The following is a 16682-nucleotide window of genomic DNA, read 5'->3' on the forward strand; positions in this document are numbered from 1 at the left end:
GCCGTGGGGCATGGAATGTTCACTGTCGGACAAGGGTTGTGGAAGAGTGAAGGGAGAGCTGGACACAAAGGCCGGTCTCCAGGGCCTTATTCCTGCCTAGTGGCTGCACACCCTCGTGCGCGCTTGACGGGAAAAGTAGGTCAGACTGGCCGCCAAACTTTCCAGAAAGAAGTCGAAAAAGATGACTCGGAGGTGACGGAGGGCGCGCAACTTCGCCCAGGCTAGGAGTCGCCCTCTCCCCTTCGTTCTCGCGCTCGGCGTTGACGGGGTGAAAGAAAAATCTAGATCCTCCCAAAACAGACTATTGCTCCTAGCCAATAGGAAAACAAGCCCGGAACTGGAGAAGGAGTTTGTGCGGAGAAGGAAGGGATTTGTACAAGGAACTCTATGCATATGTGAACGCCTGCTTTGGCGCTAGTAACAGACAGAAGTTGATCACAGGCTGCGATTCAGCCCCGAGCTGCCGGTTAAGCCTGCATGAGCCCGCCTGCTGAGGAACTCCCTGGAGACGTGCCACTCTCGGCCAGCCACTCACCATCCAGGCAGCGTGCGCCAGTCATCGGGACGGCAACCTTTGGACACCTGCGGTTGCGTCGGACTGACGAAGTGCCTGGTGCGGTGAACAATTAGCATCCATTCAAGCGAAAATGCTGGGTAGGAAGCATCAAAGTGGTATGTCTAAACGAAAGGCGAAGTTAGAAAGAGAAGAGCGTGAAAAAAAGCTACCAAAGATGACAAAGTACCTACTGAATGCAGCTTCCGCGGAGCAGTATGATCGCTCTGCTCAGAGCCCATGTCAAACTCCCAATAGTACTGACTGTGCTTCTGTGGAGGACTTGCCAACTCCATCACCATGGTTTCCTGGCAAGAAGCAAGGTTTGACTCATCTTGCTTGTCTGGATCCTGTGAAAATGGAGCCAACCTCGGTATTCCATATTTTTGAGCAACCGACGCAAACCGAGCCCTGTCCTGTTCCTGAGTCAGCAACGTCTATGATATTCGGCCGGGCCCATGCCACAGAGCTCCATGTGTCCGGTCCGCCACGCCCGATTTCTACTACTGCCGATCAACAGGTGCCAAACCTCCCCGATGAGCCTCCTTCTACTGACAAGCGCCAGAAAACAACACTCCAAGAACTGACTCACTTTTTTTCTGTTACTTTGGCTTCAAATAATCATGTTCCCACTTACAAAGTGTGCCTCGAGAGGACGAATGAGACGGCTTCTCGTTGCGGCAACAGAGAAATACAGACACCCCCGCAGCAAGAGGTATGTTGCGAGATTCTCCGAAGTGACCCTGCTAAGTGGCCGGACGTTTGCTGAGAGCTTTCGGAGTGTATACCTTGAGAAAGGGCCATTGTATTTTGAAATTCGGGGAGAAAATTTTCCGTCTTCGGAAAGGCAATACAAAACTCACAAACGCTATGTCACCTCATCTTTTCGTACGAAAGGCTGTAAGTGAGGAGGTGTACGAGCGACACTGGTTAATGTACTCGGAGTGCGAAAATTCTGTTAACCCTTTCATGTGCAAAGTATTTCCGATTTCAAGCAACCCCAGTGCTTTCACCACGCACGGCTTTTCTGATAGGAAAAGAGCAGAAGAAAAGGTTTGCACACATGAAAATAGCATCGAGCACCGGAACCGCGTGGCAGCATGGTTCGCCCGCTCGAACTCTAGCAGTACAATTGACAAGGAGCTGGTTAAGCATCTTGCCACTGAGACCACTTACTGGGCAGGTGTTTTGAAGCGCGTAGTCGTTGCAGTTAAGCGTTTAGCTGAGCGCTACCTAGCGTTTAGGGGTAGTGAGGAGATTTTTGGTTCATTGAGAAATGGTAATTATGTGGGAGAGCTTAAAGCCATTGCCAAGTTTGATTCCTTTCTAGAGGAGCACATCAAATGCTACGCATACAAAGGAAAAGGTCACCCATCGTATCTGTCAAAAACTATTTCTGATGAAGTTGTCGAGCATATGGCAAAGGCTCTCAAGGAACGTCTCGTTGACGAAGTGAAACGCGCAAAATACTTCTCTAACTGTTGATTCGACTCCACACCTTACTCATGTGGATCAGCTGTCAGTTATTTTACGATACTATGAAAATGGGAAAGTGTACGGACGCTTTCTTGGATTTGTTCCAATCGAATCACATACCGGCTTGTATCTTTTCGATACCGTGATGTCCCTCTTTACGACCAATGGCATCTCAATTGATGATTGTAGGAGCCAAGCTCATGATAATGCGAGTAATATGTCAGGAAAATACAAAGGACTGTAAGCCCAAATCAGACACCTGAACGAATTGGCAGTCTACATCCCGTGTGCTGGTTATTCACTGAACTTGGTGGTTGGTGGTGTAGCGTTGACAGTTGCCTTGAGGCAGTCAAATTTTTCACTGTAATTCAGAGATTTTATGTGTTCTTTGCTGCCTCATCTAAGCGATGGAGGTATCTTTTGAACAGCATGGGCGGAACTGGCCAGCAGCTTGTTTTGCAAAGTCTCTCTGAGACCAGGTGGTCGAGACACGCTGAATCATGCAAGGCCATTCTGAAAAATTTCAATGCAGTCTTGTGTTGCCTCGAAGCTATATCAAAGAACGAGGAAAAAAACGGTGACACTAGGAACGAAGCGCACTCTCTCTTCAAGAAAATGACAAAACTAGAGACAACATTCATGGCGATTTACTGAAGTGAAACCTTGGAGCGCTTTGATAAAACGAGCATAGCACTTCGGAAACCAGGCCTAGAGATTACATCTGCTGTAGACCTGCTGAGTTCTCTAGAAGGCTTTGTTAATTCTTTGCGACCTCTGATACCTTCGAAGAGAGAGCACGCACGCTAATACCAATCAATGTTATGAGGATATTATCGGGATCAAGTCCCCGGACGGAAAAAGTGGTAGTGCGCTACAAGGTGGAAAAAGTTTATTGCAGAGACCTACAACGTTGTACTTGACAGCCTAGGCTCTGCTTTGCGAGTGCGAAAGGCAGCCTACACTGAACTCTGAGAAAGGTTCGGATTCTTAAAATTGCTGACAGAAGTTGGGAGCGAGGCCTCTCTGGCACAGCAGGCTGATATGTTGGTGAAATGGTGAAAACCTATAAAGATGATTTGGAGCGAGCATTTTCCGCTGAAATCGTTCAGTCTGCGAACTTTCTGCACAACCCCAGATAACCACATAGGTATGCCCTTTGAATATCCTAAGAATGCGCAGTGCTGGATATTGTGTACTTCTTATAGACATCCCAAGAAGTGCACAGAACACACTGGAGATGTTCCACTGATCATCAGAAATGCATCAGTACCTCTAGCATAGGATGTGCATTAGATCATATGGTTGAACATTTGTTGCATCCAGGGAATATCCATAATGTGTATCATCATCACATAGCATACTTCTAATGGATATCCTAATTTGTCCATGGAACAACACATAAGATATTCAATAGATCACCAAAGATGCTTCTGTACCTCTAGCAATGGATGAACACTAAACCTCGTAGTTGGGTATTTGTCGCATCCACTGGGTGGCCACAAATGCTACATAGATGTCTTATGCACCTCATACCTAAGAAAACTGGCGTACTGTCATTTGATACAAATGGTTACTCTCCCATGTATTTCACCTCAATAAAAATACACTACACACACAATAGCATCACAGGAATTTATGTTACTGACTTAAGCTGCCTGCTAACCTTGACTGTGCTTTACTGATAATAAGAGCAACATACTACGGTTCTAGACTCTAGACACTTGGTCCCACTATGGTGTCTATAACAGTTTGCGGGAGGCCGAGTTCTGGGAACAAAACTTTTTGTAGTTAACAGAGGAAAAAGCTTCCATACAGATCAGGTGGGTGGATTACGCTACTGTGCCGGAATAAATGTTTTTCCGCACACCCGAGTCCCACAAACTTTTGCTCCTGATAGTACAACTATGCAGCACTGCAGAGCAACAGTCGATAGCTGCTGAAGCACAATACAGTCCTCTTGCTGATGCTTACACTCAATAGAGTGTGCACTAAATTAAGCAGGGAAAAATGAATGGCTTTGAAAATATAACTCCACCAGTTTAAGCAACAATTACAAGTTACTTAGCATCAATGCTTTTTCAGTTAGAATATCTGCATCAGAAAAGCCATAACAAAAACTAACACAGGGTGGTAAAAATGTCAAAAGCCATAACAAATAAAACCAGCACAGGGTGGTAATTAATGTCTTAATAAAGAAAACGAGCATATGCAGTTATTCACTCAGCTTTTTCAACTGTATGTTGACAAGCACCATTTTTACACGAGAGACTGGTCGTATAGCTCTTTTGTCACTTACAAAGCAACTTAGGGCGCATCTTGTTTAAGACGCCCATGAATACAGATGAGAAAGACGAGCTTTCTTAAGCAAAAGGTTAGCAGAGTAGATGAAAACTCTCAAAGCCTGGTTGGAGAATATAGGGTCGGTGGGAAGCATGGTGATTTCGTCGCAGGCTGGGGCTGTAATGGTTCCGACGGTGACAGATGGCCACTACTTGGCTGCGCAAAAATTAAATGCTCTCAAAACTTGATGCAAAAAGTAACCTGACAACCAGCATTTATATAAAATGTACATCTACTCAAAAAATTATGGTGACATTAGTTCTCAAGCTTCTAAGTCATCCCTTCCAGGGAAAAGAAACCAATATGGCAAGACAGCTGACAAACTAAAGTAGGTAACAGACATTGATTATTCCTGGACTGAAAACCATTCTCCAATTCCAGAAGCAATATCATGGACACCACGTGTTAGCACAATCAGCAAGCCACAACTTTCCACATAATGGGGTCAGAAAGATTACTTAAACTAATCTGAAATTGAAACAATTTTCACTTGTGTACATTAAAGTTGCATATCTACATTGCTTTAATGAAACATCTATAAAATGAGGAGGGTGGATTATGCTCTTCTAGAAATTATTTTTAAAAAAGCAGCACAAAAAGCAATAGCAACACAGTAGAATGTCAACTCATTCAGTTAATTGAACATTTACAAGGCTTAGCAGGCAGAAACAAATATAAAGTCACACATGTTGCGGTTTTCCAGGAAAATGAAAGTTTGGTTGCATAGAAGCTAGACAATCTCGTTAAAAATTTAATAAATGACCAGAATAAAAGTCAAACTCATGTATAAAACAATGTATCACATTCTGACTGTTTCCAGTAGGGCATCTTTATCAAAATGTTTTCAGTCAACCAGTGGGCATAAAAATTTAGGAAGCAAACAAGCTATTTTACGTTTTTGGAGGAGCCTCGATGTCTCGCAGGTGCATGACGCAGCCAATCCTTAATGGCTGCTTCCACTTTATGGTCATTGCAGCTATGGGCAGCCTCTAGAGCAGCTAGCAAAAGAAACATAAATATAAGTTTCTCGGTTTTGCATTACTGTGTTTAGAGTTCTAGCTGCTGCAAAGATCACTGCCCGTAGAGCAGCGGAACAATCAACAAGCTAATTCTTAAATGCAAACTTAAACTGTGGGACAAACAGTGACCTTAGGCTCCGCTAATTTTAGCACTTGCATGAACAGCCAATGTGAAGTACTTTCAGCAGCTTTACTTTTAGTTGGTTGCATATATCATCATCAGCCTGTACTAAGTTCATTGCAGGACAAAGGCTTCTCCCATATTTTGCCAATTAACCCGCTCCTGTGCAAGCCGCGGCCACGTTATCCCCGCAAACTACTTAATCTCATCTGCCTACCTAACTGCTTAATGCGCTGCCTAACAAAGAGACAATACAAAAAACACAGCACATATTTGAGTTGTGGAAAAGTGTCCTGGTGGGTTGCTGTTATGCCTTGGAAGGCATAACAGCAACTGCAGGGCGTAGAACGGTGGTTATATGTCCATGCAAGACAGACATAGAATGGAGCGAAGGCCCATTGGTGGATCAATGAAGCTATCGCATTTAAAAGGAACATAGGCAGAAAGGAGGTCTGAGAGCCATTGTGATGTGTATTGGGCATGAGGAAAAGTTTAGCATGTGTGTTTTCTACCACGATAACCACAATCGACATAACGGGTGATGTGTTCAGTAAATGCACATTTCTTGTTCCTTTGCAAGGTAAGTAAGCGGGAACAGTCGGTACTGGCAGTTTAGGGTAAGATACATAAATTGCAATGGAGAAATTTTATGATGCCGCCTTCCTCTGCATTTGTTTCCATAATTTTGTAAGAATGCTAAGGAAGCTCTCGCGGCGAACTCTTGATGATCTGAAGTTTGAGCTAAAGCACATGAAGAAATATTGACTCATGCTTAGCAACAATGCAACTGCAAATCTGAAGATCACTGAAAGCCAGTTTTCCTCTTTTGCCATGAAATGAGAACAACGCAGCCAGCTTGTCAACCATGACAGTCCTAAGAATACTCCTAGTACAGGATTCAGGCGGTGTCCCTCCAACATCACTGAACTAACGAATTTGCATTAAAATATTTTATTGGGATGAAGACCGACATTGAAAATTTATCAAATTAAAGCAATATTCATTGCAACAGCATAACCCAAAAAAAAACTAGGAGCATACACAAGGCAGATTCCATTTCTTGAATGAAGGTGCTGAACATTTAAAAATTTAAAGCTAAACATATAATTCATGTGGACATACATGCTGACCGCAGAATCTGCTGACGAACATGCTGACGAAGAATCAGCAGTTTGCTCAAAAACGCTGGCGCAAGGGTCGTCTGACGAACCGCTGGCATCGCTTGCATTGCCACTATTAAGGAAGTGCAAAGTAGTCGGCATCACTCGCTTCGCGCCGAGTTTCGCCATCCGGTTCACCTGAATGACTCTGAATTGAGCTCGTAAAGCGAGTCTGCAATGAGCTCGGCGCTTCCAATGCTTGGAAAAGCGCCTGAACTTCTCACCGGGCTTTGTTCCGAACAGACTGCGCTTTGCTTGGTTTCGGCATCACAACTATCAGCCGTGCTACTCGGCAGACACACCAATTATCCTTCGTGGACATCTACAATCAACCTACACCGCTACCTAAAGACAAGGATAGTCTTAAACAGTTCAGCACAAATCGTCCGATGCTGCAACAAAAAAGTAAGGTCTAAGGATTTTCAAACGTTAGTCAACTGACAGAAAACTGCTGCATGACATGTCGAACACATGGAATGAAACCGCTACGCAAACGGGGCTATCGCACATACTTTTGATGGATGCCGAGCCATATGTGGAGCGCAGAAACGGTAGAACACGCAAAAGTATTGTGTGGTAGGCCGCCAGAACCTAACAAACCGCCAACTGCAGCGCTACCGCTGGCTAAGCTAAAGCTGAGCAAACGCGCAGAGTCGAAGACCGCGCTACCGCGCCCCATGCGGAGCAGCCAGTATTATGGTACTACTGTGTACCGATAGGTGCCGTTAGGTGAGACTGGCATGAGTTTTTCCTGTTGCGGCATTTTGTGCTCATACATAACCTTTCAGGCCAGCAAATATGTTTGTGTTGCCTTTCTCATGCGCCCTTTATGCGAAAAAAAAAGTGATTGAAGATTTTTTTTTTAAAGTGTGGTCACGTGACACTGTATCGCGCGCCCACTCACGACGAACGGCCTGCGCCGTCGTCTGCTACGGTATGCACTTCGCTCAGCCCGATTTTGGGTAACTGCCTTCCCTGTAAAGCTGTCTGTCTAGTTTGCCTAGTTTGAACTACTCAGTTTGCAAGCAAATGCGCCGCACGTAGGCGTTAGCATTTTGGAATAGGCAGGAATTAAGCTTCTGATTGGCAAAAAATGCACAGGTAACAGTATGCTTTACAATTTAATAACAAAGCGGCAGAAGAGCTTTTAATAACGCAGTAGCACTACTAGCCGCATTCCTGCATATTCGGCCTTATGAACAAGTGTATATTTTGCCGAAGCCAATAAAAGTTTAGCAAAGGAAAAGTGTGGGCGAGCGCCGAGAACACGTGCGGCGTAGCACCTGACTGTTTCCGCATGCCTCTTGCGCTTTCCTCAAGGTCACCAGATCACAAAACCGCCACTACCTCTTGGTTAAATCGCAAACAAAGGCAATGTTTCGCATTATAAATGTACCGCATGATCGCCAAAAAGCTCTTTACTTGCCAATGGAAAACTTTAATAAATTCATTCCATATGGCACGCATCTTAGGATTCAGTCGTTTCTTATGTTCGAATGCGGCACTAAAGCTGCCAAAGAAAGATATACGGGCAATATTAATTGATACAGTTTGTGCGTCCAATATCCCTGTTTTTTGGACGTGCATTAGAACGTATTTTGCGCATCGAGTGTTCGCGCTTGGTGGACATGCACTAGATTATATATTAGGCATTTATATTATATATTAGGCATTGGAGAGACACAATGACAGGAAATAAACAGACAGCTATTACATCACTGAATTTGTATACTTCTTGTGACCTCAATGTCACCTGAACTCGTTTCCTACGCCATACATATGGCCACCGTACGGCTGTCGAAACTGAAAAAATTGGGGGTGGTTTAGCTTTGGTTACACCTGGAGTGACGTGATAGCTACAGCTGGCCGAGTGGAACTTGGTCACGTGACCAACCATGTAACGAACCACGTGATCAGTCACGGCGCCACACGCTGCTCCACACCACGTGACAGCTCGTATCACCACGTGACAGCTGTATCGTACATACAGTTTTAACGTATTGTTTTTCTATAGCGCCTCTACGATCTACTATGTTTTCTTCTTTGTGCTTGATGTACGTTCGCCGCTAATCAAGAAAAAATGGCCGAAATGAGCTGGAAACACGTAGTTTTTTCCCCCCTTACCAGTGGTACCTCTATTGAAACTGTTAGTGTCCAGACCATTAATCATAGTTTCCCGAGAACACATGAAAAGCAAGCAAATATTCTATACGCACGCGTACGCATGCGGAGCAGCTATAGATATGCGGTCACATCCAGTGACATGATCGCCTGATCGCGTACTCCGCTGAACTCACCCGTGCGCTGCGGCAGAAGGCTCCGCCGTACCGCAAGGCAGAAGGCGGCGAGGTACCACTTCCAAGGAAAAGCATCTCTCTGGAAAAGGGCACCAAAATAACTTTTCGTTTTTCTGCACCGTACACAAGTGCTTGCATTATGTTAGTGGTAAATCTCCGCGGTTTGATTCAAATGACCTGTATAGTTTCACCAACATCTATTCCTCTGTGCCTAGCGGTGTAGTTCGTATCACTTGTCATTTTGGAGCAATCCAGGCAGCCGCGAGACTGGGCAGCGGTTAACCCCCCGTTCCTTCTGTGCAGAGCTTCGACGGCGATCAAGTGTTTTTGCGGCTGGACCATCGTCACCTCATCCCTGCCACATCACTGTGCTGTTGCGGCGGTACACACGTGTCGGCGCAAGATGTTCCTGCGGAAACTCCCCCTTGACGCGTCTGGCCTGGTCTGACGTCACCGCTCAGCTATAAAAGACTGCGTTGGTCGACGGGGGTCGTCATTTTGGAGCAATCCAGGCAGCCGCGAGACTGGGCAGCGGTTAACCCCCCGTTCCTTCTGTGCTGAGCTTCGACGGCGATCAAGTGTTTTTGCGGCTGGACCATCGTCACCTCATCCCTGCCACATCACTGTGCTGTTGCGGCGGTACACACGTGTCGGCGCAAGATGTTCCTGCGGAAACTCCCCCTTGACGCGTCTGGCCTGGTCTGACGTCACCGCTCAGCTATAAAAGACTGCGTTGGTCGACGGGGGTCGTCATTTTGGAGCAATCCAGGCAGCCGCGAGACTGGGCAGCGGTTAACCCCCCGTTCCTTCTGTGCAGGTACGTGCTGGAAGTCTTTTCCTGTTAGGTTAACGAGCGTATCTCTGGCTGCTGGATTGCTCCACTTTTGGCGAGAATCATGTCTGATAAAGCGCCGTCAACGATCAAGGAACTAGCAAAGGCCCTGAATGAGTTATCCGCTCTTTTTGATGCCAAGCATGTAGAACTGAAAGATACGGTGAAAACGGTGATTGAAACAGAGTTACAATCGCTGAAAGAATCTATGAGCTTGATCAATGAAAAGTTCGAGGGTTTCAGATCGGAAATGGTGGAGATGAGGAAAGAACTTGCTGTCACTAAAGCAGAAAATGAGGCAATAAGGAGTACTAACGCCCATTTGACATCAGAATTAAAGAAAGTCAGGAGAGAGTTGACTGATATGCAACAATACAGTCGCCGAAATAACCTGGAGATAAAGGGTGTTCCTGTGGTTGCGGACGAGAACCTCATCTCCACCATGAAAACGATTTCTGGATGCCTGAACACTGAAGTGGTCGAGTCTGACATTGAAGTTATTCATCGTGTACCTACAAAGAAAAAAGATGAACAGAACATAATTGTCAAATTTTTTTCCCGTTCAGTGCGGGATAAAATTCTGAAAGTTGCAAAGAAGCAAAGGCTTAATGTTTCTCAGTTGGGTTTTGAAGGCAATACGCCCGTTTTTGTGAATGAGCACTTATGTCCTGCTAATAAAGTATTGCTGGGAATGGCGGTGAAAGCAAAGAAAGAGAAAAAATGGAAGTTCACGTGGGTGTCAGACGGAAAAATTTTGATGCGCAAAGTTGAAAACTCACATGTTCTTCACGTGACAAGTGCAGAAGACTTGCGACAAGTTCTCTAACACAATGGCTGTTTGTGTAAAGCAAATCGAGCAAACCTGGATAGAAAGGGAAAACATATCTATTTTGCATTGTAATATCCGCAGCATACATAAAAACTTAGACCTTCTTCTTTCCTATTTATCACAATTCTCCTTTCATTATGACATTATTGCAATTACAGAAACATGGTTAAAGGAAAATGAAACCGCTGAAATACCCGGATATGCCATGATATCTTTACCAAGGTGCCGCCAATCACGCGGTGGGGGTGTATCGCTTTTCATAAAGAATAGTGTTGATTACCAGGTTGTAAAAGATAGCTCATGTAGTAAGCAGTCTGTCGAATCTCTTTTTGTACACCTCGGCTGTGGTCTTAACATTGGTGTGGTATACCGGCCTCCCAACGCAAGCGTAAAGGACTTTCTCTCGGATATGGAAACTATCTTCAACCCACTAATGACAACCAATACTCCACTTGTTATATGCGGTGATTTCAACATCGGTCTTTTAAAAGATGGATGTTCCGAGTGCGACTACCTGCTTCTCATGCAGTCATTTAACCTTAAAAACGTTATTTCCTCACCTACTCGTATAACACAGACATCTGCATCCCTTATTGATCATATGTTCTGCAACAATGAAATGACTGTACGCGCTGGCGTTTGTGATATAGCTATTGCTGACCACTGTCCGACTTTCATGTGTTTACCACGCACTTACTTATATCCGCATTGCAAAACGTATTCTAGAGACAAAATAACTCGAGTAAATTACGCCTGCGTTCGAAACTTCTTGCAGAGCATTGATTTTGTGAAATTGTACGACAGTGATGTGAATATAGAGTGTGAAAATTTTATCCGCTGCGTATCAAATGCCGTAATGAAGTCCAAGCGCGAATGCACACGTCGTAACTACGAAGAAGCTGTGTGCCCGTGGATAACTGATCATATACTTGCGGTTCTAAAGAAAAAAGACTCCTTCTATCACAAATGGAAGCAAAACAAAACAAACAATTATTATCACGGTCAATTCAAGCTTTATAGGAATAAGTCTGTTACGATGATGAGGAGAGCGAAAAAAATGTATTACAGTAATTTAGTCACGAAACCTGGCCTTGACTCGAAACAAGTTTGGAAAATTGTTAAGGACGTCACAGGACTTGGACCGAAGAAACGCGTTACCCCTAACGACCCCTCCGTACAGGTAGTCAATGACTTTAATAGCTACTTCTCCAATGTTGGTGAATCTCTTGCAAACCAGTTCTCTTTTCAGTCCGCCTCTACTACCCTACCCAGAGTTGTCCACACCGATTTTAATTTAAATGCAGTCACTGTCGAGGAAATTACATCTGTAATAAGCGCACTGCCAGTTAATAAAGCGGCTGGGCACGACAGTATTCAGACTGCAGTTTTAAAGCATAATATCGACATTCTGTCCAACCCAATATGCCATATATTTAACCATGCTATAGAGACTAGTTGCTACCCAAACATTCTAAAAATCGCGAAAGTTGTGCCTATTTATAAATCCGGAGACGAAAACAACCCAAGTAGTTATCGTCCAATATCTGTACTAAGCATTCTAAATACTCTTTTTGAGAAACTAATTGCCATTCAACTAAAAATATTCCTTAGTCAGTATAACATCATCTGTCACCAGCAGCACGGTTTCGTCCCAAACAGGTCGACCTCTACAGCCGTTCTAACGCTTTCCCAGTTGATAAATTCAGCTCTTAATAAAAACGAAATCGCAATTGGTATATTTTTAGACCTGAAGAAGGCGTTCGACACTGTATCACATCCAATATTACTGAGGAAACTAGCCGCCTATGGGATTGTTGATGACACACTGCAATTTTTTACCAGTTACTTATCAGGTCGACAACAGAAAGTGGTAATTAACAACCTTGAATCTACATATAGCTATATAAAATGTGGAGTACCCCAAGGATCTGTCCTGGGGCCTCTACTGTTTTCCATCTATATAAATGATCTTCCAGGTTCAGTCTCGCTTTCGCAGGTTCTCATGTATGCAGACGACACGGCCCTCATATTCACAGGTAAATCGGTTTCTGCGATGCAAGACGACATGAGGCAGGATTTAATGACTGTTTCCAACTGGTTCAGTAACAATAGATTAACATTGAACGTTGCGAAAACTAAATATGTCGTCTTCCATACAAGAAGAAGAAACGTTGACTTTAACCATATTAGGATTTCCTTGAACAATTGTATAATCGAATCAGTTCCTTCATTTAAATATCTTGGTGTTATCTTTGACAATAACCTTAACTGGAAGAATCAAGTGAACAGCGTTTGTAATAAAGCTGCGTTTGGTTGCTACGTCCTTATTAAGGCTAGACAATACTTTCCTCGCAACATATTACGAAGCTTGTACTTCTCATTCGTTCATTGTCATATGAGTTATTGCTGCGAATCATGGGGCCACACATACTCAACTTATCTCACACCTCTGCAACGGTTACAGAAGCGAGCACTAAGGATTATAACATATTCTCCATTGCATCATCCAAGTAACAATCTGTTTGAAGAAGTTCGAGTACTAAAATTTTCCGCCCTACGTGACTATAAAATCTCCCTTCTGGTAAACTGCATGTTAACAACTAACTCTCCACTCCCGATGAGCTTATTCACTTTGCCTGTTCGCAACACAAGACATGCTGCTAATGGTAATTTTAATCTTCCGATCTATCACAACACATACGGTGAGAGATTAATCGAGTTCATTGGGACGAAAGTCTGGAATACATTGCCATTGGAAATAAAGCTTGCCAGAAATTTTAAGCTATCTTCTAAATTATATTTCTTGCATAATCAAGTAATCATGTGATTTCCTTTTTGTGTTTCTGTGTTTCTTAAAATGCCGGTGTATACCTTCCTTGTGCGTTTGCCAAAATGCTTTGTTTTTGCATGCGATCGGACACTGGATGCTTTTGCTGTGTTAATTCGCTTTTTTCATTTTTTTTTTCACTTTACATATTTATGTGGTTGCCTAAATGCCTAAATGACTTGATTTGTATTGGACCGGACACTAGCCATGTAGGCTATCGGTCCAAATATTTTGTACAATTTTTTTGTGAATTATGAAATAAAGCTTCCTTTGATTGATTGATTGAACAAAGAGGAAAGCACAGACATGACGGACAGACGTGCTTTAAATACAGCAGCTACACGATACCAGAGACTCCGACAGTGCAGCTACGTTGCACTGACTGGTAACATATTGAACATATCGAACCAATCGCGCGCAGGACCCCCCGGGGCAAGATTGTTGGCTTTTGAGGGACGTCACGAAGGACGCCACGGTCCACCACTTTTCGCTTTCGCTGCGAACTTAAGAACAATGCTCAGCATAGAGTCAGAACACTGCGCTCACACTCTGAGGGAGCTCCCCGGAATGGCGTGTCGGTAGCGCACACTGAAGCATCAATGGCGGTTACATGACGATGGAAATGGTGGAGGGTGTTTTAGTTTATGGAGTTTAACGCCCCAAAGCGACTCAGGCTACGAGGGACGCCGTAGTGAAGGTCTCCGGGAATTTCGACCTCCAGGGATTCTTTTACGTAGGGTTAATTAGTAGCATTGGCAATCGCTTGCTGATCCCGCGAGCATCGCTGGAGCCGAAATTATAAACCCCCTGTATGATGTTCTACATCAGTGTGTGCTGTTCTACAAAAAACAGGCACTGGTCGGATTTTGTCCGGAGCGCGCGATGCTGGAAAATATGATCTTGAGAGGCATAGAAGCGGTGCTGGAGGTCGGGAGGATCGTGAAAGGCCTAGCATTCGTCTAATTCACTATTGGCAACTATTGGCACTATTGGCAACCTGCACGATGCAAGCTACGCGTGGTGTACGCCTATGGGGTGCCTGGCGTCATGTGCAAGTTGGTAGAGGTTCAGCTGCTGAAGGGCACTAAGGGATGTAAATCTGAAACATTACAAGTTCCGCGCACTCACATTTACGATTCGATATGCAGGTCTATAGATAAACCCTTGAAATAGTTTCCTTGGACAGTCTATAGACTGTCCATTGACTTCTGCTATAAAGTCAATACACTATCTATACACAAACCCCAGAGAACAGCATATAGGCAATACAAATCATATAGACAGACTTTTGTCTGTAGACAGCCTGTAGACAATAAATAGACAAAAAGAAATATCTATAGGAAGGTAATAGATTCTATCATAAGTCTATAGGCTGTCTGTAGACCATTTTTGTAGGGGTAAGTTCCCTTATTCCACCTCGGTAAACTGAAGGACTGCAGTTTCATTTCTCCAGCGGTAACCCAATTCCCCAACGAGCGGCCTCGAGCCTCCCTTTCTAAATAAACAGTTCATTCATTGATTGATTCATTCATTCATTCATTCATTCATTCATTCATTTATCCAGGGTCGACACCTGAACAGGGCCCATTTAAGAGAGTCGTCACTGAAGGAGAACAACACAAGAACCCACTCTTTCCTGTATGCGCAATCTTTTTTCATCGAGTACGTCAATGAAACTTGTGCAGACGTCACCGTGACATCCGTCAACGTCACCGACAGTTGCTCACCCGCGCCAGAGGAAGCTCCCCTGTGAGCAAGAGCCGAGGATATAGGAGACTGTGCGTCGGCAAGTACTTGAACCCGCGTTCCACCAGCGCTTCTGCGTCTTTGTTTAACGCGCTCCACAACAAAGACGGCGTCGAAGCGCACGTGCCTGTAATGTGCTCAAATCTGGCGACGGTCCTCCTTCACCTCACCTGTGAGATCTTTCCATCCCCAGCTGACAGGATGCGGCAGGTGGGACGTGCGTCGGCGTCCTGTCAGCACCCACGCTACGAAAGCACTGCACGGACTCACTGCGGTTCCTCAGCCTCGAACCGCCCAGCCGCTGCCTCCTGCGGTGAGGGATGCGTGAGCCTGACGGCAGACAGGAACAGGCACCCGCCCTGCAGTTTGACACGAAATGGCGATCAGCGATGACCATGACATAGGCAACTATATCGTGAATAGGGAACTAAAATATCACGTTTGCGTTGTTTATTAGTTTAGAACGCAAGCAGAGCGCGCATGCACCGGAGAATGTTTTCTGTACGCAAATTCGGCAATGTTTCGGCTACTTAAGTTTACTCTATAGAGCATCAGCCATAAACCCCCCTCCCTCAGTGCCATGGGATCTCCTGGCCCTGGCAGTCGTTTGCATAAAATAAAGGCGTCACCTCATAGCGAAGTCCCATGAGTAATTGTTTTCGGACAATTTTCACGTGGAACATTGACCGCAAATCGGTAGTCCGACTTAGTCACTAGCTCTTATCACCCAACACGATCTGCGATCACATGCTTAATTGGTTCAAAGTTCCTTGCACTTAAACCTGACGGTGCTGTAAGGCAAGTACAATTAAGCGTTTCAGCGTCAAAGGCGCGAGGGTCGGACTCACTAGCTGTACATCTCCAAGTGGCTAGCTTGGCGCATTTGGCCACCTGTTCTTTGTTTCTGTGTCATAATGATTACTAATGAAGCTTCACCGCTTGGTTAATGGCACAAAAAAGGAAAATATACACGTATACATGAATGTTCTACACGGATAACTACAGCGGACGCGCATCTAATCTGAACCAATAACAAAAGACTCGCATACACTACTGGCATACAGATTAGCAAATGTCAAAAACCTTCAGTAAAATCAGACAACCCAGAAAATGCAAGCAATATGCAACCTTTGCCCGATCGTCGCTCCCATCCGGGCACTGCGAAAAGAGCACGTGACAACAGCATGACCAGCGCTCGTAGGCGTGGCTAGTGCTCTCTTTGGCCGCGCGGTTTCGCTTTCGCTTGTATTCCGCCCCAAAATTCCTTGCGCCGCAGCGCAAGATGAGAATAGAGTTTTTGAAAATTTGAAACAGATATGGATGCTATTTTGCGCTGTGCTACAAACCTCTCAATAAATGGGGTGTCTTGCAGTAAAAGTTAACAATTCATTTAACAAATGTTAGCTGTATTTTGCTGCACACCACCACTGACAATGCGCTCACAACCCAAAAAGTCTGTTTTAAAAAAATTGTTAGCCGTAG

The 16682-nt window shown here is 44.6% G+C and overlaps 1 protein-coding gene and 1 long non-coding RNA gene across 2 annotated transcripts in view; one reads left to right on the plus strand and one right to left on the minus strand.

Moving 5' to 3' along the window:
* Positions 1-16682, minus strand: part of LOC144101980 (uncharacterized) — a 128356-nt gene that overhangs the window by 1471 nt on the left and 110203 nt on the right. The window lies entirely within an intron of this gene.
* On the plus strand, positions 9855-11087 carry LOC144100512 (uncharacterized). The gene has a single exon (XM_077633440.1). It carries the CDS (start codon positions 9863-9865, stop codon positions 10622-10624), a length of 762 nt encoding a protein of 253 aa, XP_077489566.1. The 5' UTR covers positions 9855-9862; the 3' UTR covers positions 10625-11087.

This window comes from Amblyomma americanum, chromosome 8, assembly GCF_052857255.1.
Source record: "Amblyomma americanum isolate KBUSLIRL-KWMA chromosome 8, ASM5285725v1, whole genome shotgun sequence".
Taxonomy (NCBI): Eukaryota; Metazoa; Arthropoda; class Arachnida; order Ixodida; family Ixodidae; genus Amblyomma; species Amblyomma americanum.

Bases quoted from the DNA above. Each gene is read 5' to 3' on its own strand.
- LOC144100512 (XM_077633440.1), top strand. From the start codon at position 9,863: ATGTCTGATAAAGCGCCGTCAACGATCAAGGAACTAGCAAAGGCCCTG.